The sequence below is a fragment of the Centruroides vittatus genome, unplaced genomic scaffold (genome assembly GCF_030686945.1).
Source record: "Centruroides vittatus isolate TY-2023 unplaced genomic scaffold, ASM3068694v2 contig_767, whole genome shotgun sequence".
NCBI classification, from domain to species: domain Eukaryota; kingdom Metazoa; phylum Arthropoda; class Arachnida; order Scorpiones; family Buthidae; genus Centruroides; species Centruroides vittatus.
In genome coordinates, this window is record NW_027122496.1 from 1,356,620 (window position 1) to 1,384,361 (window position 27,742).

At 31.8% G+C, this 27,742-nt stretch overlaps 1 protein-coding gene across 1 annotated transcript; it reads right to left on the bottom strand.

Annotated features, from left to right (window-relative positions):
• Window positions 1–590: 590 nt before the first annotated feature.
• LOC136981526 (glutamine amidotransferase-like class 1 domain-containing protein 3, mitochondrial) lies at window positions 591–27,554 on the bottom strand. The gene is made up of 8 exons (XM_067277831.1): window positions 27,444–27,554; window positions 18,533–18,585; window positions 13,452–13,565; window positions 9,156–9,275; window positions 2,304–2,396; window positions 2,151–2,224; window positions 1,178–1,263; window positions 591–1,094 (listed from the first exon to the last, which is right to left on the bottom strand). Exons 1-8 carry the CDS (start codon window positions 27,519–27,521, stop codon window positions 960–962), a joined length of 753 nt encoding a protein of 250 aa, XP_067133932.1. The 5' UTR covers window positions 27,522–27,554; the 3' UTR covers window positions 591–959.
• Window positions 27,555–27,742: the final 188 nt, after the last annotated feature.

The window sequence follows — 27,742 nt, forward strand, 5'->3', positions numbered from 1 at the left end:
GTGTTTATTGTATCTGAATACAGTCATTTCTATAGGTTCAACAAAGAACTCTATAGAGTAGGATAAAGGTAAAAAAATTACTTCTAAGTTACAATAACAACTTTCAAATGGGCTACACTTAATTGTTTAGAGATCAAACACTGCAAAACAGCAGTGATAGAAGATACTTAACAGGAAGTGAACATACCTAGAACTGTTCATTTTTTCTCCTATTAACAGAACACAGTAGATTATTACATTTTTCAATAGCAAAGTGTCAAAGGAATGAAAATTGTATAATTTTTTAATTGATAGAAATACGATAGGTAAACTTCTTTAAAGACTTGTTTTTAGTCCTTCAATGTTTAGAAATGTCTTTTAAGAATGCTTTTTTTAAACATATGAAAAGAGTACTATATTTATATTATGATAAATGTTACTATTAATTTATCAATAATTTAATTTCAATACATACTAACTTATTTCATTAAAGTATCAAGTTAGTTAATCCCTAGTTTGTTTCATGTTATTGATTCGCTTATTAATTCCAAGAAATGATTACAAAAATAATTGATATATCAGTTATCCAATAATTGAAAATTCATCTATAATTAAACTGAATAAGCAAAAATATCTTTTAATAATCAAAAACTGTTTCAAGTAATTTCATACAAATGAACTCCGAAGAAAACATAATTGAGGTTTGCAAACCTTCATTCTATAAAAGAGAGATGAAATTTTCAATCATAAATCATCATATACTGTGACAAAAACGGGGTTGCTTTGAATTCATATTCTAATTAAATATATCATTAAGAAATTAACTTACCCATAACAACAAGGGCTTATTATGATAATTTTTATTGTAGGCAATTATTTTGCATGGCCTAATTTTTGTTGAAAACTTCAATTTTTGTAAATATTACACATACTATATCTCGTGTAAAGTCTATTGTCAAAATATTCCAATTTTTCTGCATTTATTTGTTTCCCAACAAGTGAAGGAGTGCTAGAATCATTTTGCCAATTCCATCATAAATTTCGTGGAAATTCGGAGTATCATACATAAAGGCAGGAGTGGTGACCACCAAGTTATTCTTGTCGACAATAACACCGTAATGAAAAGTTAAAGCAACATAACAATTAAAATAATAATATCGACAAGATAAATCAATATTTATCAATATTAAAAGGATATATCAACGTTGGTATTATGATGTATAGCACCCCATGACTTCACGGCTTCGACAGCTCCGCAATAGGGCCATTTTCCAGAACCGTCATCTAAAATTTAAATTGCATATTAATAATTAAATATCAAATTGATTTTAGAAAATAAATCATATAATAAAAACAGAGATCTAAAAATCTCTTAACACAGTTTTAAGTTCTCGAAGATTGTTATAAAATACTATTACGCATCATGGTTGAATGCATGGATAGTTAAGTGTATCTCAATGTAATTTTTGACTTTTTGTATTTTATTTGATATAAGAAATAATATCACTATAATTGATATAATGAATGCTTCATGATAAATAAAGTCATACTTTCCTTTCAGTGTAATGTTGTTTACTTTTTAAAGCTAGTAGATATATAAAGCCAGATAGAAAAACTACAGGGAAGAAAATTACCTTGCCAGTTTTTTTGTTAGTAAAGTACACAATATTTGATTATTAATGGATAGAACTAAGTGATAAACAAAATGGATTGAATTCAATGACTCATTTTCTCCATTCCAGTGAATTTAGGATGTATGTATTTAATGTATGGGATAACTCAGTCAACACTCCCAAACAAGTTTTAGTGACTCATGGAACTTTAAGAACAATAACATTTTAAACTTTAAACATTACTTTGTTATAATAATATGAATGTAGCTAATTTTTAAAAAATTATCTCAAAAATTTGCAAGTTTTGCTCTTTTACTACATGGTGGGAAAGTGAACCATATTATAGCAATTTATTACATTAGCTTTTTAATATTGCAAATTAAATTATTTAAGCTTTAGACTTTTCAATTAAAGTAATAAGATTATCATATGTTGACTTTAATATTAATTTAAAAAATTAAAAATAATTTTCATAATATTTTCTTTAATAATACATATCCTTTTTTAGTTTTTTTTTAATTATTATTAATAACTTGGAAAATATTTTTGTAAAATTACCTTTGTCTTGCCCTAATGTGATCTCTACTTTTCCTAGAACTCTGGCTGCTAGAGTAGGAGCAATGCAGCAAAATCTTCAAGAGATAATGATAATTTTTAATATGGTATAAAAAACATATTTGATAGTTATGAAGAATTTTTAAAAATACTGACGCAAGTGGCTTCTTGGATGCATGAAATTCTTTTATAACACGAGCTACTTCTGGAATAACCTTACAATTTGCACCATCAACGGCAAAAGTTGATCTAGTTTCAAAAACTCAGATATTACTATAAAAATCATTGATGTTTAATACAATAAAAAATTTATTCTGAAATGTTATTTATGTAGTTACATAATTGTTCTGAATCTTAATGCAAAATGTTTTACTTGAAGTATACAGAAATTTTTCATTATATAACATGATAAATATAAAATTATTTTAATGACTACATTTAAGGATCTTATGAAATGCATAATTTTTTCTGCATGTACTAATTTATATTGAAACTACAGTTAATTGAAATTTAATGTGGTAGGTATTGCATTAATTTATATAATGTTTTAGAATTTAATCAAAATGGCATCTAACAATATTTTAACTTTGAAAATGTTAAATAAAACACTATGATATTCCTAGAATTCATCATTTATGGCAGCAGAAAAATTGTTTAAAATATTTATCAAATTAATAATTTAATTTTTCATTATTTTCATAATTGACCAACTTTTAATAACTACCATTAAAACTTTTAAACAATTAATTGGAAATGTTAATAAAAAAGTATTATCCTAAGAAATAATATTTTTTAAAACAAAAATATTTTATAATTTTATTTAACTTAATCTAAATTGTAATTACTGTTCTGTTATTCATTTTAAATCATTTCCATTTAATTTATAACTGCTACTTTGTTATAAATATTAAGAAAGCAGGTTAATGATTCAACATCTCTGGTTGGTTTGATGGGAAGTAATGATTATTTAAAAAATTAAATTAACTTTAAAAATGATTATGATTCTATTGATGTCATTTCTCCACTCTTTATTTGTGGAGTTACTCTTTGGTACTTATTACAATACTCTGCTTCAAAAATTTTTTAAATCTATATATTTACATTAAATTATAAAATTATTCTTTAGATCAAGGGTGTCAAACTCAAACTACTTAAGTGCCAATTTTTGTCTGGAGTATGACAGCAGGCCAGATGTTTTTAGCTTTTGTAGCCAAAAATTTTCTAAAAAGTAGCCAACTCAAAAAACTCTTTTTTAATAACCTGAGATTTGACAATAAATTAAAAAGAAAAAACCCCATTTGTACCTTTCCAGCAATAACTTTAATCACAGAACAAACATTTTCAGCCAATTTACAGGCCTGAAGCAGGTCTGTAAACTGATCCGAAAATAAGGATTACAAAACTCAAAGTACAAAGTACAAAACTCAGAGTACTGTAATTTACTAATATTTCGAAAACACTCATTTTATATGCAAAATAATGCGAATTATGTAAGAAATGATCTTGCGAAGACGGACTTTAATTTGAAATTCAAAAGATGAAACAGACAAAACATAATGTAAACAAAAAATTAAACATAAAAATAAATAACTCTAAGTAATATGAATAAAATAAAAATAACAATAATATAATAATAATAATAATAATAATAATAATAACTCTCCCGTGGTCACCACCTGGTCGTGGTGGGAGAGCCCAGTAATTTTACTGATCCATAGGGGCAATGCAGGCTGGAGCATAAGCTCCTGGTAGGAGACACCCATGCCAGTAAGGTCTATGGGGAGAAATGAAGCTAAGAGTGACCACACACCACATTCTGTGGAGATATTTATTATGGTAATAACTAGATCAAAGTGTGATACCGGCTCGGACGTCGCCCGGGTTAACAAGGTCCGCGTTCGTGGGTTAGGCAGAGGCTCACGTTCGAAAAATAGGTCACAGTCTCCCTTGGTTACCGGTGGCGAAAGCAGCACCGGCCCAAGCATGGCTACTGCAATGCCCTCAACAGATGTGAGGAAGCCAACCCAGCCTTGGTGTTTCTGTGGCAATGCATCCACAGACCACAAAGGCTGGAAAACCACGCCAACGGATGAAATGGACAGTAGAAATGAACGAGTTTATCATCCGTACTTACTACACCATCACAAAACTCGAAACAAACATGACAGCATACAGACAACAACTACACCATAGATTCACACAACAGTATCCTCATCTCACTGTCACCGAACAAAGGGTTGTTGATCAAAAAAGAACAATTATACACAACAACCTTATTCCACAAACAACACTTGAACTTATCAAACAACAGGTTGCTGATCAAATACATCAACAGACAGAAACATCTAACATTAATGAAGATCATGTAACCTGTCAGGATAATCCAGCAACAAGCATTGATAATAACACACATACAACAATTACCACTAATGATACTACAGACACTTCCTCATCCATCACTGATAACATAGACTTGGATTTAGTTAATACGCTCTCACTTATATTTCAGGAAACACTCACTAAATATACAGGTACAGATCCCACACAACGACCACGAATACCAAAAATCAACACGTCAAAGGAAGTAGGAAAAACACTAAATTATGTAAACACTCACTTACTACCACACTACATTCATTCAATTTCTACACTCGCAGACATTCATACATTAGTTTATGCTGGGGCAGTCACAGTAGTGACACACCATGGACTGAAAGTACAATCACAGACAAATACACAGAAAACACAATTCTATCACAAGCCTGCCTGGCAGAGAAGAATAGAAACACAAATAAATGACATTAGACAGCAATTAGGCAGGCTAACACAATACACTAAAAACAACATAACACCCAAATTAAGGAAACAGCTCAAAAACATTTTCAAGAAAATAAAAACACACACAAAACATGAACATCACAACACACGCATTACAGAATACATTGATACACTAAAACAAAAACTTGCTGCCAAAGCACGTAGACTCAAACGATACAAAACATGTACACTACGAAAACAACAAAATAAATTATTTACAAACAATGAAAAACTCTTTTACAGACAAATTAATAACAAAGCAAACACTGATACACAGCACAGTGGCACACCAACAGAAGAAGAACTCACAACATATTGGTCTTCTCTTTGGTCCAGTGCTGTCACGCACAATGCTGATGCAGGCTGGATCGAGGAGGAGAACAGAAACTTGCACAACATACCAACTATGCCCTGTGCTGAAATAAACATACACGATTTCCAATACACTGTTAACAGAACACACAACTGGAAGACACCTGGTGTAGACAACATTCACAATTTCTGGTACAAAAAGTTTACATCACTGCACCAGGAACTAGCTAAACATCTAACACACATCATCATCAATCCACAAGACATGCCAAATTTTCTTACTCAGGGCATCACCTACATGAAACCTAAAAACAACAATACCACAGACCCCACACAATACAGACCAATTACATGTCTTCCAACACTCTACAAATTATTGACATCCTGTATTGCAAACAAAATATACAAACATGTTGAAGAACACGACATTCTAACAGAACAACAAAAAGGTTGTCGTAGAAACCACAGGGGATGCAAAGAACAGTTACTCATAGATTCAGTCATTCTACGGCAAGCACACAGACAACACAGAAACATACACATGGCATATATAGACTACAGAAAAGCATTCGACAGTGTTCCACACAGTTGGCTGCTACATATCCTACACATGTACAAAATACATCCATCACTCATTGCATTCTTTCAAAACACTATGCAGCATTGGAGAACAACACTACATCTCAGGGCCCATAACACTTCCATACAAACAAACCAAATTTTTATTAGGCGAGGAATTTTTCAAGGAGATTCCTTGAGTCCTCTCTGGTTCTGCTTAGCCCTGAACCCATTATCCAACATGTTAAACAACACGCAATATGGTTACAATATCAGACACACAAAAACAACACAGTATACACTGTCACATCTCATGTACATGGATGACATAAAACTTTATGCATCCACACAAAAACAACTTCATCAACTCCTACAAATCACACATTCATACACCAAGGACATACAAATGGAATTTGGCCTAGATAAATGCAAAACATTCACATAGAAAAAGGAATCCTGAAGAAAGAAGATTTTGCACTTGGAAATGGAGACATTATTGAATCCATGGAAGAGGGCGAGTTCTACAAGTATTTAGGATTCCAACAGGCCAAACTAACAGAACATACACAAATAAAGCAAAGATTAATTAAAGAATACCAAAGTAGGTTAAATGCTATTCTCAGAACACAATTAAATGCAAAACACACAGTTAAAGCAATAAACACATATGTCATCCCAGTACTCACATATTCTTTTGGAGTTATACATTGGACTCACACAGATCTTGAGCAACTCCAAAGGAAAACAAGAACAACACTTACTAAGCATAAACAACATCATCCTAAATCCGCCACAGAAAGATTAACCCTTCCACGTAAAGATGGCGGACGTGGCCTGATTGACATAGTTAACCTTCACTACAAACAAATACAGTCACTGCGAGAGTTTTTCTACAAAAAACAAGAAACATCACAATTACATAAAGCAGTAACTCTAGCAGACTCGAATAACACACCATTAAACTTACACTCACATCATATGGACACAACAGCAACATATAAAAAGCATAGACACCATTAAGCAATCGTGGGCTCGAAAGGCACTCCATGGCAGGCATCCTTACGATCTGGCCCAGGATTTTGTTGACAAAACTGCGTCAAACAGCTGGTTAGCTCGGGGATGCCTCTTTGGGGAGACGGAAGGATTCATGATTGCCATACAGGATCAGGTCATAAATACTAAAAACTACAGAAAACACATACTCAAAGATGCAACACTCACAAATGACACATGCAGAAAATGTCACATCATGCCAGAAACTATACAACACATCACCTCTGGTTGCAAGCTCTTGGCACAGACAGATTATTTACACAGACATAATCAAGTAGCAAATATAATACACCAAGAGCTTGCAAAGAAACACAAATTAGTAGACATCCACGAACCATACTACAAATACATTCCACAGACAGTATTGGAAAACAACACGCACAAAATGTACTACGACAGAGCCATAATCACAGATAAAACAATTTACCACAACAGACCAGACATCACACTCATTGACAAACACAATAAAATCACATACATTATAGACATATCCATTCCAAACACTCACAATATACAAAACGCATGCACTGAAAAAATTAGCAAGTACACAGAACTCGCCCAGGAAATAAGGCATCTGTGGAGGATGGATAGGGTGCTTATTGTACCTGTTGTTCTCTCCTCTACAGGTGTCATACCACACATACTACACAAAAGCCTGGGCACATTGGAATTGAATAGAAACACATACATCACACTGCAGAAAGCCACTATATTGAATACATGTCATATTGTGAGAAAATTCCTGAATACAGACACACACACTGATACACTTCTTTAATTTCTGTTTTGGTTACTATGCCTTGACTTTGGTCCGGCATAGTACACAGCCACCGGTGTTAACCGAGTATATCTCACTTAACCCAACACAATAATAATAATAATAATCAACAATTTTAACTCAATAATTATTATGTATTATTTGTTTAAGTACAAAATATCACATTTTCTTTGATATCAAGATAATAAAATATAAACAAATAGCATTATTGAATTCATGTCGTGGATCGTATCTTTGACATGCCTGCTTTAGATGCTACCATATTAATTTGCAAGTAACATTCAACAGTGATGGCATCAAAGATTATATAACATGATATAATTTGATAATGCCTGGAAAGTCAGACTTTCCAGGCTTTCTTTACTTTTCATCTCTAATAATTGCTACCATTATCTTTAAGTCTTCAGATTTATACAAAACTACTAATGATTACTCATAAAATGGGAATCATTTAACTATTTTAAAAAATATTAACCACCAACTCTTCAATATATAATGATATTTTGGTGTAAATTTGATGAAAATTATGATTAATAACAAAGAAATATTTATTCCAAAGAATTTCATTAAAAAATAGTTTATATTTTTATCCCAGATCTAGATGAGAAACATCAACTTCTTAAAACTATTTTATTAATATTAATATAACTACATATTGAAATATTCTATCAAAAGTTATAAAAAGCATAAAAAGACATTAATATTGGAAGTAAGGGAAATTTTCGAAACAAATACATTTATTTTTTGGTAAATAAAAATTTGTATAAGCAAAAAAACATTTCATAAATTTGGGAGCTTTTTGAGATATGGTCCCCTTATCTCCCAAACTAATGATCCAATTTTCCTGAAAATTTCTAGAAACTCTTCCTGATACACAAACAACTCTGAAAAATTTCATAAATTTTCAACAAATGCACGGAAGTTAAGCTTTGCAGTAGGTGAAAAAATCATGCTCCCCCACACACACAAACATACATCCATACATACAGAAAAAACTCAACTTTTTTGCATTTTTCAACATTTCAAAGTCCTGAGTCCAAAAATGTAAAGATCCATCTTGGTGGGAGTCATCTTTTTTGACCAATTGCCATACTTTTCCTCTGTTTTATAACAAGCCACAAAATTAAAAATAATTCAAGTTTGAATTTTAAACAGCATATTTTACTAGTGAAATTAATATGTTATTACACAATAATTTGTTAAATATATCAAATTAACAAGAATTTCTGAAAAAACTTTTTTATATTTTAAAATTCTATAAGACAGCAGATTAAAAATATATGAATTTTATTTGTGTTTTTATTTTTATGGATAATTAGCATTCACAAAGATTAAGGATTTTAATTTTCAAGTAAATATTAATAATTTTGTCACTATTAGTGAAGATCAATTTTGTGTTAAATTGCTTTTTAAAACTCATTCAGAATTTTATGTCCTCGGCATTTTAAAAATATATAACTACAATTTTAGGATATAAAAAAATTACTTACAAATTTTTTGCTGCTCCAAATCCACCAGGAAATACTATAGCATCATGATCAGAAGCTTTCAATTCACTTAAAGCCTTGATTTTTCCTCTAGCAATTCTTGCTGATTCAACTAAAACATTCCTATTAAATTTTGTATCAATAAATTTAATAATCTTTAATAACATATTACTAAGAAATCAAAATGAATACAGTTTTTAGATATATTAATTTGCTTCTCTTTGAAAGTAATAATCAGGTTGTAAAGGTGAAATTTAGACATTTTGATAAAACTTTATTGATAAATAACTCAACAGCAGTTCAACCTGGTAGATAATTGTCATCAACATCGATCACATCTTATCACCTTTGCTGCAAACTTTCAATCTGATTAGTAAAGAATGACTGGCATTTTCTTTGAAGAAAGTCTCAAGTGTTAGATATTGTCATTGAACTGTATATTGGCAATATATTTCTGCAGGGTACAAAATAGATGGTAGTCAGTTGGCACTAAGTTTGGACTGTAGGGTGGACAAGGCAGAATCTCCTGACTTCTTTAAGGTCATCTTTGCTTTATGTGCTGGTGCTTTATTGGGTGATATTGGACTTTGTCAATTTTTGGAGTGTATGGGATCATTCAAGTTGTGCTAATTTTCTGGTGGTCAACTGTAGATTATCATCTACTAGTTGCAGGAAAATGTCATTATCAAAATGGAATCACTATCTGGATGGAGTTCATCCTGAAATGAGAAATCTGCATCCTTGAATTTCTTAAACCAAATGTAGCAGATCTGCCTGTTGGCTATGTTCTTGCCAAATGCCTTGCAGGTGAGATCATGAGCTGTTGTTGTATTGAGGCCACTTTTGAAGTGATAAAGCAACAGCACATGAATGTGTTCTTTTGAAAGTTTCATATTGTCTGACATTGCTGATTTCCAATGAAATATGTGAGATATGTGAAGTCACTTCTCTATTGGTCTCTCATCATCACCTGGTGACAATTCGAAACCCAACAGAGAGCGTGGGAGAGGTCAACGTCGCGACTAAATATGACTCCTCTCCAGCTACGTTTTCCCAGACTTTGGTATTTTCAATCCCATTCTTCCTTTGTTTAAAATTTTTACAATAAACTTTTATTGTTTAACGGAGACCTTTAATTTCTTTCTTTCATATTGTAACAGGAGATATTTTTAGATCTCGTTACTATCCTATTTGGACCCCAGTCCTGGTCCTTACAAAAGCATAGTAATTAATCACAAAAACAATATTTAATTATATATTGTGAAATATTTATTTCTAATTACAAATAAATGAAATTTTGTCTTGAAGCATGGTGTAGCATGGATAACAGTCTTAATATAACAACAGTAAACTACATTGCTACATTTTGCGACAGTATGCATGAAAAGCCAATGTCGGTGCGAAGGTCGAGATTGCTTCTTTTTCACCAGATCAGAAATTCTTGGGACAGTCTTTGCAAGAGCACAACGAAGATCATCTTCCAGAACAAGTCTATATCTGTATTTAGACTTAATAACCAATAAGCTGAAAAACCCTGTTTCACAAAGATATGTTGTTGAAAATGAAAGATGAAGGCACAACACAGCCTCAGACAAAACAGGATATGACTGCAAACACTTTATCCAGAATTTTGTAACTAGCATTATAGAGAAATCAGTTCTCGCTGGATCCCTTGTGCTGTCTCAAGAACGTTTTTAACTTTGACTGTGAATGGGCTTCTGGAAAGTGCAAATGGGGTGTCAGGTAGATTTGGAAAGTATGATGAAATTTCGTCTGCAATAATAATCGTGGCTATTGTATTGTTAAAAATTATTTCTTTATTTTGTACAAACAAAATAAATATATTGAAAAATAAAAAAACAAAAATTATACTGTAGAAGTTAATCTAGTATCAAAAACATTCGATTCAGCACGACACAGTCTGACTGGAAAGCTGGACATTTCAGTTGATCGGCTTTTAGATAAACGACGCTCTACTGTATCATCGTAATCCTTTTGTTTGGGTCAATGTCGTGTTCCTCAAAGAAAGCAGATAAAGTAGGCAATATGTAAATTTTATTTTCATCCAATCTTTTTGCCAAAGCTGAAATTTTGTTTGGAATGATCAGATCTTTTCAGACAAATCAAAGCATGTAGCATTTGGTCCTTGCAGAGATAAATTTAACTCATTCAAGATGGCAAAGATGTCAACCAAGTAAGCTATTTTCTGTAGTTCACTTTTATTGCTGAAAAGTGCTTCGAAATGCGGTCTTGCTTTCTGATTAAAAATTGTTTTGAGTTCATCTCAAAGCTCAAAAGCACATTTTAAAACTTTTCCTCTCACTTCAGTTTGAAATAGCAAAGCATTGTTTGGCACATCCAACTCATTGCACAGTTGCGAAAACAGTCAACTGTTGAAAATGCTCACCTTTACAGAATTGACAGAACTTATGACGCTTTTCATTACTTCTTGTAATTCTTCATTGCTAATATTTGCTAATGAATCATGCAGTTAGTTCTGATGACTTTTGGTGACTCATTCAGTGCCAAACGCTAAATCTAGATCCACATCCTAGCACCATCTGTGCAAACACCACAAACCTTTTTCCAAGAAATCTTATGCTGTTTTAGAAATGAACCAACTGTGTGAAATACATCACATGCAGTAGTTGTCATTTCAAGAGGTTTGCAAAAAAAAAAACTCATCTTTAAAGTCTCCATCATTAATATACCTCACATAATCCAGTAACTGTGAACAGTTTGCAATGTCTGTAGATTCATCAAGCTGGATACTAAATATTCGAAGTGGAGCAGATTTAATTTCCTGGATTACCTGATCAAGTATATCAGCAGTCATGTCGTCTATTCTTCTGAGGATAGTGTCAAAAGATTAGGAAATTGCACTCAATTTCTTAACAAATTTGTCTCCGATCATAACAATGTCTTTGACTGCTGGCAACAGTAAATCCTCAGCAATGGTGTGAGGTTTCATAGCTCTGGCTATTCTGAGTGCCACCAAATATGAAGCTTCAACGGCTGCAACATTTTGTTTGTGGTACTTGCCACCAGTGTCGAGTCTGGCTTTCTTGAGTCTGTCAGCTTTGTTTCTAAAATAGGTGGTATTCTTGCTGGCAAAGCTCAGATGCCTGCTATCAAAACGGCATTTTAGTTTGTTCGGCTTCCTAGATTCGGCTGATAGAACTTCACAACAAATAACATATTGCGGTTTCTCAATTCCTGCTATAATTATTGAGGTAAAACCATACTGTAAAAAATCCTCAGTATGTTTTCTTTTCTTAACATTCTTCTCTACACGATCCATTGTCATGGGTTGGTTTGCTAATGAAAATAATGTATAACAATAGCTTTAATAATACAAAAGATGATACGTGGCATAGTTCAATTAATACAGTTCATTAAAGTTTCCTATGATTTACCATTCTCTGTGTTGTTTTTTTTTTTTTTACATACTTGTTACTATCATAAGGGGGCAGTATTCACATCAACCATAGCTGAATATAAAAAGACTGATCAGCATCCAAATTAAGTTCCCATGGTACAGATATATATATGCAGTAATTGATTATTTTGCAGTATATGATTTTACATTTACCCTGTAATTATAATAGGTGAAGTGTTGTTTTAGCTCCAATACTGCTGGCTTTCAAACTGCTCTGTACACGTGTGATTGGTCTGCATAAGTACTGTACAGTACATTATGATGACCCTGTCACATACACCTGTATTTGTATATGGTATATGTGATGGGGACTCTTATGTGGGCAGACCCACCTGAAGATGGATAGAGGAGCGGTGTCTTGGTTCCTAAGACCATCAGAAATATGTGTTTTCCGATGGACCTAGTTGACCTCTGTGAAACGGTAGTTCAACCCCCAAAGGGGTCACGACCCACAGGTTGAGAACTGCTGTCTTAGCATATCAGGAGAAATTTAACCTGCTTTCAGAAAATGGTGGATGCCACATTGAACATGTTTTGTAACACGTTTTAAAAATAATTAAAAACATTTTCAACCAATGTCTTCATGTCTTATTTAACAATGTTGCATACAGCGCCATTCCCTACTGGTGGTGAATTTTTAAACTATGTTTTTTTGTGGAAAATAAAATCCCATGTCTTCCTGTAAACTATTACCAAGTTTGATAACATTCTTTCCAATAGTTTTCCTTTTATGGCCATTTCAAAGTGGGACTTTAATTATAATGACCCTGTATATTACAAATATTTTATTTATAAGCATCATATTTTCCTTTAATTAAAGTAAATACTGATACACATTTAAAATTTATCAGAATTCTTACCTGGTATCAGCTGTATTTGGTTCACCAACACAATGATTAACTACATGGAACTGATTTACATCGGGAGCATAAATAAGAGGTTCTGCTTTTCCTCGTGTTAAATGTGATAAGACACTGAAAAGTTCAATTAATAAAATCATTTATATTTGGCCTGTAAGAAGTACACATTTATTTTATGAAAAAGTAATTTTTGTAATTTTGATGTAATTAATAAATTACTATTTTGTTATTTTGCTCTATTCATATTTTAAAAATATATAAACACATATTTTTAAAATTTTTCTAAACTTCTAAGTATTTCATCATCAGATCATCATCGTGAAAATACAATAAATTTTTTAAAAATTTTACCTCACCTCTAGAAATTAAATTAATTACATTTTAAAACCAAAATCCAGTTTATGAATTTTAAATTTTTGAATGAAAATGTTAATGAAATATTAAAATTAAATGTTTCTTAAAATCAATAATGAAAATATAGTACTCTGAAAATATTTATCCTCTATTAGGAATTGGTAATAAGCTAAAAGTTTGAAATTCCTTTTAATACTAGCAAGCTTCTTATAAAACAAGTTCTTTTTTGATTAAAAAATTAAGAATCTCCTCTAAATTTGTGTGTATGTTATTTATAAAAACTAGATTTATTATACAGGTATATATAATATGCTATGGCAAAATATATTTCAAATTTGTTAAGGTACTTATATAAACTACACTTACATTTATACATCATTTTGAAGCTTATTTAATGCAGATGAGCCAATTTTATGAATTTTACTGTTTAATTTTATTTAAAGTAATCAGAAACAATGTGTACAATTTCACTCTTGCTGTAGTGGCATGAGTCTACCATCCTGGATATTGAACATGCCCTAACCAGTATAAATAACTTCTCACATTGACACTTTTTTATTCATTCCCAATTATTTATATAACTTTTGTTAACTTCTCATTAGTGTTTAATTTTGTAATTAATGGAAAGGCTATGTAAATTAAGTGTGATGACTATATTGGCAATGCCCAAGTCACAGATACTTAATCAATATTACAGTAAACCTTTTGAATGACTTAAAAAGTCATTCAAGAGGTTTACTTGTTGGAAATTAACATCTTCACTTATACATTGTTGTGAGATCCTGGAAATGAGAATCTAAATTTATTTAATAATATTGAAAATTAAAACATCAGCTAGTCGTTAAAAATGACAAATTTTTACACTTTTGAAGAAAAAGCTCAGGAAAAGGGAAATCAAACTTCCTTTCTTGACTGACGATTTCCCGTAGAGAGATATTATCGCAAAATTTTGACAAACACCTGGCAGGTCGACACATCAGTGCATCCAGTCAGATGATTCAAATCCCAAACTCCAATTGGAAGGAATTTACATATAAAAGGGGGAGAAATTATAATCTCAGGGCAGACAGCCATAGAAAGAAACTGACATCTCGGCAGATGGCCATCAACGAAATGGACTCTGCCATATAGAAGCACGGAAGTCATAAGGAGAGCATAGCACAGCTCCGGCCCATCATCCATCGCAAACCCATCCCCGTCTCTATATTAGGAGAGAAGATCTACACATCGACTGGACTGAATATACTAGTCAGTCAAAAGTACTATTTATACATCATTGTAAACTCTCTTGATATTTAGCAGTGGCGTGCTGTCATTGGAAGCGGTGGAAGCGCCGCTTCCACCTTCCAATGACCTTCCCTTGTAGTTTCTAAAATATAAATTTTTATATTTTAATGTACTTTGAATTAATTAAAATTAATATTTTATTATAGCTGCATTATATATCTTATTACAAATTTCTATACTACATGTGAAAAAAACGATACGATTGCTATTGTATATTCGAATATCAGTGGCGGAATGGAAGCGCTTACGAGACAGCTTCCACGGCGAGAATAACTGAATGGTGTAAAGCAGCCAGAAGGCATTGGCGCATGCATCTTACAGAACACCAACCTCACCCGGTTTAGCTGGTGGAAGCTACATACATACTGTATAATGCTTCCAACGATTCTATCCCTTAGCCACTGGGTAGGGAGCTATCTGACTAAGTGAATTGTTTAAGATTTAAAAAGTAAAGAGTATTCAATGTTATTTTTATGTACGTTTTTTTGCAAAGTTATATTTAATTATAATTTTCTTTTAATTATACTGTAATTATATTGACAGAAGACATAAAATCTTTAGAATTTTTAACACTTTTAGATGTTAATAATTTTAATATTATGAAAAACAATTTTTCCAAGCATATTTTAATTCTTTAAATTAAGTAAATTTTATGGGAAATTTTTTGATTTATCTAAATTACGTAGCAAATCACAATATTTATATTTGCGTCCGAACTATATCGACAAGTAACTCTTAGACATAAAACATATTATAATTAATGTCGATCCGAACAAAGACGTACTAAAAGAATTATATGATTTAATATCATTAATTTTTACGGTACCATCTACCAGTGGGTCTGTCGAGTGCAGTTTTTCGACCACAAAGCAAATTCATACATTGGCCAGGAACACTCGGTCGGAGGAAAAATTGTTGTCGCTGGCGTTGCCTTCGATAGAAAGAGCTTTGAAATACGTTGACGAAGTCGACGACCGGCGACTTTTATGATAAAGTAATTAACAACTTTGCAGAAATAATCGCCGAATAGAGTTAGTTTATAAAAAATTAAAAAAACAAGTTTTTCTATCGTTGTTTGTATCATATCAATTTGTATTATGTATGTATTAATTGTACTTTAGAACTAAAATACATAAATTGTTTATTTTTGTCATTTCCAGTATTTGTTTAAAACTTTTATAGAAATGTGAGGTTCCGGACAGGTCTGACCCGTCACAAAAAACGCGAAAAAACAGTTAATTTAGAGAAAAATTTGTTAGTTTAAAAAAACATAGGTAAAAGTCGTTCGTAGTCGGCACCCAATGTTTATATCAAACTGCCAGACAGAAACTATAAATCGTGGAAGGAAGTCGTCCTATGATCGATGGAAGATGGAATTCATCTTCGATTTTGACTTTTCTCGCACTCCAGGTAAGAGTCTTGTTATGTTTAGTAACCAGGGACCAACCACTCGGGAAGTGTGATTGAGGGAGAACGACCAATCAAAATGGATGAAAGAAAGAATGGAGATCGATATAATTTCCAACAATCGAGGACACCTGGCACTCGGTTAACGTTCCGAATAACCAAAACGCCGTGTGTCAACGCGCGCAAAAAAATTTTTTGTCTATTGTGCCAACCCGTAACCCATGCCACTTTGGCCTTAGACCGTGTCCCCGACGCCAACAGAAGAAGTCTCCCCATGCCCTACAGACTTGTCGACGCCACTGTCCGGGGCCACCTTCGATCGAGCATCGAAGAACCACATCGACACCCAGGATGTCCGAACGACTGATTGTCCTAAAGCAAACTACAGTATTTTGTACATAGTATATGTTTATTTTATGTTTCTTTTTTGTCGGTTTTTGTCAGATACGTCTCTTCCGCCACCATGCACGTACGAATGGACCCTAGGCCATCACTGACGTGCAATTAACTGATTGCCCTGGAAATTGGCTTCTTACAGAAACACAGCTTCCCTATCATCAAATGTCACGGCACGCACTGATATTTAGAGGTGTACATAGATGACAATCAATAGACTATTTCTTTGTGTATTACTATAGCAATTGATTAATCCTTTATGTATTTCTTTATTTTCATTAAATTTTTGAAAAGTGATCTGTGTTGGATAAGTTGTATTGGTCCCACATGTGAGTGAGTTGCTAACCTTAACATCCAAAAGACTTCATATGACTTGTTTACATAAAAATACCTTGTAAAAATGCAAAAATAATTGCTTTTAAGTGATGATAAAGTGCTTAAGCTTTTGCAACAGACTGTATAAACTACATGGGACTTATGCTTTCATAAGTATAGTGTTTATAGAAAAATTAATATGCTGAAATTTTAGAAAATTGTAGACCTATAAATCTGACTGTGGTCCACTGTCTGTCTGTGTCCTCCCTTAATCTCGAGAAAGGAGTTAGATTAATGAGTTGAGACCAAATATGGAAAGCCTATGGGAAGGAGGCCAGATTATCTATATACAAACTTCCGATACAAACTGTAAGTAATGTTACTTCAATTCAAAATTCTCCCTTGAACAGAGTTAGATAGATAACCAGCACAATTCTATTGCTAACAGAAAAAGTATGATACACAGGGGCAAGACGTCACTACAAGAAAACATTGTGATGAAAACTTAAGCCTAGCATTGTAACAATGTCATAATAAATAATTGCTTGTTAGAATTAGTTCAGCTTATTTGGTTACAGCAATGTGACATGTGAGCAACCTGCTGAGGGAAATGCATCCCAGGAAAAGTTTTATGGGAAGTGGACCCTATTTAGATGTTACTAACATGAAGAAAACCTGGAAAACTTCATGTGGCCATGCCTGAGAGTTGTTAGTTGTGAAAAATTAAATATTTACAGACTTTCCACAGGGTAACACTTTTGATTCCATGCAGGCAATTGCTATATGCTAACTGTGGCAATAATGATACAGTGCATCTATTTCACGCTACATCATTGTCACAGTAATTAAGTGAATATAACTTATATTTTTTAAAATTATATCCTTTTTTTTGTAAGAATTATATTTAGTTTATTATTTTCTTAAATTTGTTTCCAATAGATGGCACTACATGTAAAGCCAGCAAATTGAATGTAGATAGAAATTAATCAATTTATAAAAATCCAATCAATATTTTTGGGTGGGATGTATGGCATTATCTAAGTTAGAAGTACGTAAATGTAACTGCCAAACTTTGTAGCAATTGGTTGAATGGCCCAGGAGTGTATAGTGAACAAAGAAACAAACATCCTAATTTATACATATACACGTAAAAAATGCATCAATGTAATAAAAGAGCAATATCACTAGACCAGCATTACTCTATTGGAATGTTCAAAGTTGTTTAACAGATATATTCTGCTAGGTGCTAGCTTTTATTTATTGCATTTTAATTAACCATTTGTCCTTTATAATATCCTACTATTAAGTAAACTTTTACTTACGCACTTGATTCATGTATTTCGCTTCCATCAAAAACACCATTTCCTGATAAAACCTAAAAATGTAATAATAAAAAACACTTTACAAAGTTACTCTGTCTCTAAAAAATGTTAAAGAATATATATTTTAAAGTTACAAGCATACATTTATGATCAATCAAAATTAGATCAAACAATGTTTTATTTTCTTATTGAAAGATTTATAAGATTGAAACATTAATACAAATTTTGATATTTAAAAATTAAATTTTTGAAACAGATTTACATATTTTTAAAAAATGAAAAATTTCGCTTTAAATTGTATGAAATTTTCAATCTGAGCATTTTATTAAAACATAATAACATTGCGATTTTATGTGCTTTTATAATATGTTATTCATAATGAAACAAAATTTAATAATATATACAGGTATCCCTTGTTTAACATGGTTAATTAATCCTTCAATCCTATCATATGTATCAAAATTATGTTAATCAAAATATGATATTTATGTTAAATAAAGATAGCTGGTAAAGCCACATAAATTAAAACTTCTGCCACATATGTTAAGAGATTTCTGCAACTAATTTTATGCATTAATCAAATCCTGCATTAAACAAAGTCACATTAAGCAAGGAATACCTGTATTATAGATTTTAAATTGCATTTTACTTTTCCAGCTGTTATAACATAACAGGGTAACCAGATTTAAATTTTTATAAAGAGCCAACTAAGATAAAAAAAAGCCAGAAAAAAGCCAAAATTTATTATATATTTTATATACATTATACTTTAATTATACTTGAATGCTATTTTATTATGTTAACGCAGTGGCGTAGCGTGCGTACCAGCCGCCCGGGGCGGAGGAAAATTTCGCTACCCCCTTATTTAGGTATAAGTAATGAAAAATTCCATGCTCATTTCAATCGGTCCGAATTGTATGTGCGACAAAAATATGAAAGGAAATGGTTCAAATTTTTACAAGATATTACTATTTATTGTGAAATTTTGCTGCACCCTAAAAGTGCCGCCCGGGGCGGGCCACCCCTGCCGCCCCACCACGCTACACCACTGCGTTAATGCTTCTTTTCCAAAAAGTATATCTTCATGATTAAGGAAAGAAATTGAATCAGAGGAATACAGTTTCTCAGAAGTAAAATACTCTAACATTTTATGTGAAGGGACAAATTCTTTGCAACATATATTTGAGGACAAAAGTTGTGACCTAATCCTAATAATTGCATCTAGAAAAGAAAGTTGCATTCTATTCCTTGCCTTATTCTTAAAATGAGTTAAAAGTGAAAACACCTTCTCTACTGTAGCATTGCTAATGGGTATTACAGGTATACCTCGCCTTATGTCGGTAATTGGTTTCAGGAGAGGCAACGTAACTCGAATTTACTTGTGTAGTTACATAACTACAGTGGAAAACGCCAATAATGAGCACTTAAAGACCGCTAAATAAGACAACACAGAAACACAGATGTTTTCATGTTTCGTTCTCTAGAATTTATGATGATTATATTAACATTTACTGTAAATGTACAGTACATATTTTAATACGATTTTATGTGCTTTTAACGCTTTTCTAGTGATATTACGACTTCAATATTTGTGGCGGACAGGGCCGGATTTACATAGGGACATTTGGGGCCGGTGCCCAGGGCCCCCACAAAACTATGTTTAAACATAATTTTTTTTCCTATTACTGCGACAGCCTAGTGTGGCCTAATCATGAGGGCCACAGGCAAAGAAAACCAAACCTGGGAAAAAAATTTTACATAGGTATTTTTTAATTAAATTAATTAGTTTTACACAATAAAATATATGTATGTTTACAATAACCTTATTTTAAAATGAAATTTACAACTTCCTAGTTGAAACCTAGTTGAAAGTACAGTATTTTGTGTAAATTTTTTAAATCATCAAATTTGCCTACTCTTAAAGGGGAGCCCCAATCGAATTTGTGCCCAGGGCCCCTGGATTGGTAAATCCAGCCCTGGTGGCAGACAGATGTAAAGTCGAATAAAAAAGACTTAAAGTTGATTTTTATTTTTCCATATACTTTTTTGACAAACGACATATTATTGAGGACGACGTAACTTGAATTATACCTGTATTAGGCAATTGAGGGAAAAAGTCGCAAGTTCTTTGAATTGGGGATTTTGTAATATTTTTTGCTAAAAAAGCTCATTTTCATTGGGTATTCCACATTTCTTAAATTGATCTTCATCTATCCAATTGACAAAAGGTAATTTCTTGTATTGCTCTTCAATCATATTAAGATTGTCTTGTGCTAAATTCAAAAATGGCAATTCAGAAAACTTTGGTTGTAAAGCTTGGTTTAAAATTATATTTGGGCTTAATTGTGCTAGATCTTGAAATAAATTCATTGCCGATGGAAGCCGTTGTTGAACTTGATTTAAAGCCTCTTCTAACGTGTAAAAACACCTTTCTTTGATAGTTAGAAATTGTTGCTTGACTTTTTCATCATTATTATTTACTTGCAGGTATTTATCTCATTCATTCAAAAAATTCATTCCAAAATCAACTTTAGAAATACTTTTCTTATAATTACCATCATAAAGTCTACTTTTTAAAGTTTTCTAGTGCAAAATAAACTTTCATGCAACTGATAAGGGTCTGCTTTATTTTGTTGAAAAAGGCCATTTAACCTTCCAAATTCTTGGACTATTGGAGTTGCAAAATGGAAATAGAGATAATTAGTCTGATCCAAGATCATTTCTTTTAATAATATCCAACTTAGAATTTATAATATACAACTTAAAATGCCTACTGGAAAAAATAAAATCAGATTTGTTAAAAAATAAAATTATCATGATGTTATTCGAAAAAAACCAAAAAAAAGCCAAAAAGCCAAACAAAATTTTTGATGCCAATCAGACTGAAAAAAAGCCAAATTTTGCAAATTTGGCATCAAAAAAGCCAATCTGGCAACCCTGTAACATAACACAGGAAAATATTATAATCATTTCAAATTTTTATTTTTTTGGCTGTTATAATATTGTAATTGTGTCACATTTGATTCTCTGGATTTTTAGAATCTCAACGTTTTGGGATCCTCTGAACCCAAAAAAAAGTCAAAAATCTGATATCTTAGGTGTGGGCATCTATTTCATTTAATATCTCAAGATAGGATAATGATTAAAAAATAAAACTTGGCATAGTAATACATATATAAAAAGCATTGATGTTATCAAATTTAAACACTCTCAAAAGCAGAAACTGTTGATTAAAAACACTTCACACTTATACTTACTCTAGCACATAAAATTTAATGAATGCACAAGCATTTTCAGCCACTTTATGGGGACCTTCATCAAACAAAAGAGCTGTTTTGTACATCAAATAAGATATAAAATACTTAAAAATGGAGCATTCCATACATGCAATGATGCAGTTTACAAATTATTTGATATGTGATCAAACAATTTGATGTTTAAAGATAGAGGGGGCAAGAGGAGTTCATGTCATATCTCAAGTGTGGTCAGACTTAATAAAAATTTTACTCATTATTGGCATTTAGAATATTTTTAGAAACTCGTCCTCAAAATTAAGCCCTTTTGCCTTTTTATAATAATTAAGGATATAAAGTTATTTTTATAACATCTCATAACTGATGGTGCCATACACAATTTTAACTTCATGCTAATGTATCTTAGTATTTCTTAAACATAAGTATTTTTTGCCAGAAAAGTTATGCAACTCATTACTAGATTTTTTGATAATATAATTCAAATGAAACAAGGCAGTTCAAGCATTCATATTTCTTACAACTTGTTATACAACTGACTCCCAATAAACCAAATTTTGTTGAATTACTCACTTATCAAGTCAGATTTTATTTTTGTCCCACCATAAATCCCATAAGCTCGATAGATTGTTTGTCTATAAGCCAAAACAGTTTATACAAATACAAAATCTATCATCCCAGTGAATTTATTTCACATGTAAGTTTGTATTCTTTCTGCTGTATTTTCAAGAATTCATATCACATTAAGACAAATTTAATATAAAATAAATGCTTAATTATGTACAAAATACACACAAAACTACATATGTTAACATCTCTAAAGTCAAAATATAAATGTAAAAAAAATCTAATAATGTTTTGGATCTACAGTAATTATGTTCGGTTGAATGTGAAATGACTAATTAAATCTAATAGTGCTTTCAAAAATTTTAAAAGAATTTCTAGAACACATGTGAAACAAGATGTTTATGAGTCAAAGACATTGATGAAACAGAAACAATGGATTGTCAACGCTAAATTTGCATAATGGGTTTCTTTCACTAAAAGTATGAATATGTTGTATACAAAAAATAATAAAAGTAAGTTTGACTGTATTGTTTGTATAATATATTTTTTCAGCTTGTCCTTTATTTATAGATCTAACCCTCTCCAATAGTTTATTCCTGACTATGGGATTGGAATATCATTAAAATGCAATTTTTTCTTATCTAACTTCAATTCATTGAAATATTAGTAGAATGATATGAGAGACATATTTTAATTAATTTGTTATTTCCCAAACAAGCTATAGAATGACCACAAAGTCCTTATACTTGAGACTACATCCTACTGTCCTAGCTAGAGAATATCTTAGCAATAAATTCAGCAGAGAGCAAATAGGAATTGGATCCTTTACAGTGTGGTTCCTTTAAGCCCAGACTTGAGATGTGACAATTCATTCTGAGGTAATGTGAAAGAATTTTCTGAATGCCATCTTGAAACAATATAAGGTATATAGTTTTTAATAAGAGCTAGATTTGTATGCACACGTGTGTTTTTTCCTTAAGTGCTATTATGATGAAACCTCATTATAAACACAAGGTTCAAATAGATCAAATTAAGGTTGTCTAATAACGTGTATTTTATAAGTGTATTTAAAAATGCAAATAAAATATGCATTTATGATTTTTACTGCAAATTTTACAAATTTGACCATTTTTGGGATTAGATAAGTTTTACAACATTTATAGCTTGTTTGCATGATTGCAAGTGTTAATTTTTTAAAATAATTTATAGTCTGTTTTTTACTTTCTGTGCAGTGAATCATTTTTCTACATGCACAATTCACAAAATAAATGTCACTCTGCCATCCAATTACAGATAAATGTGCAAAATTCAAACGTTTAAATTTGAATTGTCTAATTCACATTCTTTTAAAGTCCCACAATCTTGTTTGCATCATAGAATGCTCTCATTTTTTAATTTCTTAAAATCCTTCAAATTAATTATATTAAAATTATTATAAATGTTATATTTCTTAATTTAATGACTATGTTAAATTTAAATGACTAGTCAGCAGTAGGGTAAAACTAAGCTGTCTCTTGACAATCTAACCCCAGCTCATGTTTCCTATTAGTGGGTGAACAATCCAATGCTTCGTAAATTCTACTTTGCAATAATAGGAAGTCAATATCAAAACATCAAAAAGCAACATCACTATGACACGACAAACCAGGTATATTCTGTGATAACTTTTCTGGTACCTCTTGCTTAAAATACCTAAAATCAAAAGAATTGATAGGCTCCACTTTTGTAGTCTGTACCACCGCTTTGCTATCAATGCAGAGCAGAATTTGCCAAACATTGGATTGATCATCCGCTAATAAGAAATGTAAGCTGGAATCAGACTGTCTGAGACAGGTTAGTTTTACTCTATTGATGACTAGTCATTATGATAGTATTCCTGCTCAGTATGAGAGGAACCACAGATTCGGACACTTGATACATGCACTTGATCAAGTGGCCAATGGTACATAGCTACCACCCATGAGATCATGACTAAATACTTCTAAGTCAGAATCTCTCTAGCTGTGGCAACAATAGATTTCTGCCCAGTATTCTAAATGTCAGAGTTAAATTTAAATCTTTCAAAAAAGTATGTAAACATGTTTAATTAAATATAAGAGAGATATTTTCTTGTGAGTAAAATAGTCAAACTCCCACATGAATGGACAGAATGAAATACAGGCAGTCCTTTACTTACGAACATTTGACTTATGAACTTTTGAAGTTAAGAACAAAGCCGACAGATGGTGGGTTAAAGTGCAGTTGGTTATTTTTTATGTACAGTCAAGTTTATTTTTGAAGTTTACATTAAAACATTTACAGTACTTACATATGTACATTTGTAGTTGTTTTAAATGAGTAATTTTAATAAATAATGTACTGTACATGTGATTGATTTGAATTTATACTTCCCTTTAACAGTCTTAATTCAACATTATTCAAGTAACCTAAACATTACATAATTGTAAAAACAACGTTGTATTTGAGTTTTTGCGCCAAACATCGTCTTTTCGAGTTACAAACTTTTCGAGTTGCGAACGACCGCTACAAACGGATTAAGTTCGTAAGTAGAGGACTTACTGTATAACAATAGGGTAAAAGAGCAAAAACTAATACTGAATTTCTAAGAAAGTATGTACTGTACAAAAGTTTGGATCCTAAACTTTTAAAAACAAAATGGAAGAATTTATTATTGTAATGTATACTACAAATCATCTGTTAGAAAATGGTTTCAGGTGCTTTAGTATCTTAAAACATCCTTACACAGCACACAAAGCATCAAAATAAGCTAAAATTGCAATTAATTATAATAAGTTCTAGTTGCCCTGAAATTAACTGTCAAGTTCACGACATCAGTTGGGGATGAAACATTGTTATCAACTTTGGCATCTATAATTGAGGCAAGGTGTTAGTGAAGCCTTTTCTATGTAGCTTACAATATTGCATTTGATCTCAAAACTTGATCGATTGATTTTGATAAAACTTGGTTATTTTCCATTTATTATGAGGAATCTAAAAATGTTATAAAAAAAGAAGGTCCATGACTTCATTTTCAAGATACAAGGTCTTAGCATGAGCATGCATAACAAAGCAATATTGCACAAATTGTGTGATTTTCTCAGGTGATGTTCTAAGGTCACTAGCATGTCTTATATGGGCTTATAAAATTGATGTTCTCAAAATTTGATGAGCTGATTTTGATGTAACTTTGCCACTTTCCATTAATTGCCATGGGAAATCCAAAACTGTAATGAGAGGTCCATTTAAATGTAAAAGATAGGGATCCCTGACTTCATTTTTCATACACAGTGGAGTCAAAGTCCATGCTACCAGACAAAATTGAGCAAGCTTAATGGAATTTAGGAAAGAAAAATAAAAAAAATCAGCATTTGTGCACCTAATGGAAAACATACATGAAAAAAAAAATGACGATTATCAAAACAACATTGTTAATTAATTAAGGCCATCTCAATTCACTGGTGGCAACATTCTATGACAAGGGGATGGAAAAGCTCGTCCACAGATACGACAAATGCCTCAATTTTCACGGTGATAATGTCAAAAAGTGATCATGTTTGTACCTAACTTTTGTTATTTACACTTGTCTTTGTTTTATGGATCATCAGAACTTGAAGGAAAAAACTGCCTTGTACAAATAAGTCTAACTAGAATGCATAGAACTTTCTGGCCACTCAACTTTGTAGCTTTAATTGAAAACTCTAACATAGAAGCAGCTTATTGAAAGTTATATTATCTGATTCTACATATTGATTATTATACATAAAATGCTAGAGAATTTAATAATAAATATAATTTTTGTTGCAATGTAATAAAATAATAATTAATGTAATTTAAATGATATCACTTGTACTTGTCAAGTAATATCACATGATTGACATCACTTAATATCATTTGACAGCGTGTCCAGAAACTGGCACAATGCAGAAGTGAATGACACTGTTGGGACCTTAACAGAGCTGTAGAGCATACCCACAGAAGCAAAAAAGTCAAAGGAACCATACCTCTTTATGTTGCCCTTTGCAAGATATAGCATCCCGAGATTGGCCTACTTCCAGTGCACAAGCGAAAGTCACACCATGTGCTCTGCCAAGACTATTGCATTTAATTATTCAGCCCAGGTGACTTTGAATAGGCCACTTCACAGTTCGTGTACTTGATATTATATAGTTTTAGGGGGTGCAGGGCTGACCCTCATGCGGGCACTTTGGTACTTGCTATCACTTGCACCAAAGTGCACAACTATACATAGAGCATGGAGAATAGGTAATAGTATTGGTTCAAGGTCAGTAGAAAATAATGCATTTATTATTTATGTTAAAGGCATTGGTCGCCATGCCTAAAACATTACTTGCTTTCAAACACGACATCCACAAGCAAGATAGCAACCAGAAAGGGTGTCGTTAGAATTACACATTTGGAGAAAAATGTCTCACAAAGGTTGCATGTTCGACTTTTCTTTATTCTCTATCGATAAACATCATTAGAATGTATGACCACCATCTGGGCTGTCCGTTAAACATGTGACAAGCTTAGCGGTACAAGCAGCACGACTCCCTACAGCTCTGTTAAAGTCCCAACCGTGTCATTCGGACCTGTAATTGTGCCTGGTTTCCTTGACTTTTTTTACTCTACAGGCATGCTGTACAGCTCTGTTAACATACTAACAGTGTCATTCACATTTGCAATCTTATCCTTATATCAATCAGGAACCATTAGAGAAAAGAATCGATATCATGTCTGAAATGATTCTCAGACAGTTTCAAATGGCATCACTTGTAATCAAGTAATATTATGCAATGTCATTTGATTATTTGAAGCCATTTCATCAGTTGATATCAAGTGATATCATGCTGTATTCTTGGATCATTTAAAACCGTTAAAAAAAGTCACTTCAAACATGACATCATTTGAAAATGATAAAATCATAGTTTTACTAAAGTATTTCAAGTCAAATCAAATGGAAGTTTTGTTGTAATATCATTCAATGTACAGTACTTATGATCTTTAATACAAGAGATAAGTTTAAAATGTTTTTTCGATGACTTTCGAATAAATATCTTTGCAAGTGATATTTTATAGCAAAATGTACTAACCACGGCTACTTTCGGGCCATTTCTTGTTGCAGAAACAGAGAAAAATCTCTTAGAAAGCATTCCCGACGAAGCAAACATGGCGGATGTTATGTTCAAGATTGAAAATCGTCTGCTGCGTTATCTCCCGAATAAGAGAAAATAATAAATCAAAATTATAATTTATTATTTTTAACTTTTATTGTAAGAATATTAATAATATAATTAATTAATAAAAAACTAAATTAAAATAATATGTATTTTAAACATGTAATTATATATATATATATATATATATATATATATATTTTAATTTAATTTTA

What these genes read in the sequence shown, in the direction of transcription:
- LOC136981526 (XM_067277831.1), bottom strand. Translation starts at nt 27,521, where the DNA reads ATGTTTGCTTCGTCGGGAATGCTTTCTAAGAGATTTTTCTCTGTTTCT. An exon ending in TTTGGAGCAGCAAAAAATTT is followed by an intron (nt 2,397 to 9,155) that starts GTAAGTAATTTT and finishes TTTTGAAACTAG; the next exon opens with ATCAACTTTTGCCGTTGATG. An exon ending in ATCATAATACCAACGTTGAT is followed by an intron (nt 1,095 to 1,177) that starts ATATCCTTTTAA and finishes ACTTTTCATTAC; the next exon opens with GGTGTTATTGTCGACAAGAA.